The sequence below is a fragment of the Myotis nattereri genome (assembly GCF_964212035.1).
Source record: "Myotis nattereri genome assembly, chromosome: 12".
NCBI lineage: Eukaryota > Metazoa > Chordata > Mammalia > Chiroptera > Vespertilionidae > Myotis > Myotis nattereri.
Window position 1 is genome coordinate 21,476,502 of NC_138087.1, and position 1,566 is coordinate 21,478,067.

General features: G+C 49.2%; 1 protein-coding gene across 1 annotated transcript; it reads right to left on the minus strand.

The window, feature by feature from the left end:
- Positions 1-845: 845 nt before the first annotated feature.
- Positions 846-1,361, minus strand: LOC308527517 (interferon tau-like; the record flags this gene model as incomplete). The annotated part of the gene is made up of 1 exon (XM_081102843.1): positions 846-1,361. The coding sequence occupies one exon, from the start codon at positions 1,359-1,361 to the stop codon at positions 846-848; it is 516 nt and encodes a 171-aa protein (XP_080958969.1).
- Between the last annotated feature and the right edge of the window lie 205 nt (positions 1,362-1,566).

The following is a 1,566-nucleotide window of genomic DNA, read 5'->3' on the forward strand; positions in this document are numbered from 1 at the left end:
TAGATGTGCTCTGTCTCCTGTTCCTAGATGTGCTCTGTCTCCTGTTCCTAGATGTGCTCTGTCTCCTGTTCCATGATCAGATCAGAGGCTACTTCTCAACCCTTTGCACTTAGTGCATCACAAAGATCGGTTCAGACCAGCTGCTGGGAGCATAAGTGATAGTGGCCTCTACAGTCCTGACCTTGAACACACCCCCTGTGATCTACCCTAATTCCTCTCTGTACAACTGGGTAGAATAGAATCAAGTTCCCAGAAAAAATTGGCGACACACCTTGCGTTGGCCAAGTTCCCAAATAGAAGGTGCCCATGACCTACAATCATTGTTTGCACTTGAGCCAAACTTAAGAGTCCTCTGATCTGAAATGCTTGGACTGTGCTCTTCCACAAACGCAAAATAAAGTTCTATAACGATCCAGGTGAGGATTGTTTTCTGTTGATCAGTTACAAGAGCCAGTGTGAACTTAACTGGCAAATGTCTTTAATTAAACATTATCCTGAAGAACCTTTTCATTAACAAAAAATTGGAATTTATAGTTTAGAAACAGCAAATAACCCTGGCCCCTCCCCCACCAACTGTCTCCAAAAATTAAACAGTAAAAAAATTATGTCATAAAGTGATTTATTTAATAAAGTAGATCATATACCTCTCTGTAAACATTTTGTAAATTCCTGATGTACACTATATCTTGAAAATAACCCCTTGATTTCGGTGTCAGGTGTTTCTCAGCTGGTGCAGAAATGTGAGTGGAGAATGTTTTGGGGCTGAGCAAACAATGCCATCGAAGAGGGAGAGTCAGTCACCATATAAATTCATTCTGAATTGGTTGCCTTTCCTTTGAGGATTGTTACATGATTCCAGTGCGCAGTGTAATTTCCACTCTAACGACCTCCCAGGCCCAGGAGCTGTATTTCTTCAGTCTCAGGTAGGTATGGATGCTTTGGAAGTACTTCGGGACGAGAATTCCCAAATTGGCATGAGCCTGGATGTCTCCTTCCCTCTGCTCCAGGCGCTCCAGGCTGTGATGAAGGCTGGACAGTAGGTGAGACAGGAGGGTGTGGTCCCATGCAGCCAGGCTGCGCTGTGCTCTGAAGAGGTGGAAGATCTGCAGGAGCACCAGATGGTGGAAGCAGGTGCCTTGTGTCTTCTGCATTTGGGTGATTGTCCCTCTATTCCCAGGGAATCTGAAGTCGTTTCTGTCAGCCAGGCACAAGTGAAGGGGCGTCCTTTGTAGTTGTGACAAAAGAATTAAGACTCTCCCGTTGTCTCGCGTATGGACCCAATGGATGTCCTCCCATAGAGAACCAGCAGGGAGGGAGCAGAGCATCACCCCTGCCAGCAGCCACACGGAGATCTGGGCCATTGCGAGTTCCAGTGATGCAGGGACGGCCGCCAGGGGGAGGCGCGGGCACAATGAGCAGCCACTTTCCTTCCTGGGATCCCGGGAAAGCGCGCTTCCCCCGCTGGCCGCCAGAGGGCGCGCAGGAGGCCCTGAGCGGAGCTGCTCTGGGGAAGTGCAGTCAGGCGGGTGTGAGAGCAGAAGCGCTGGCCGCCCGCAGAGCGCCCGG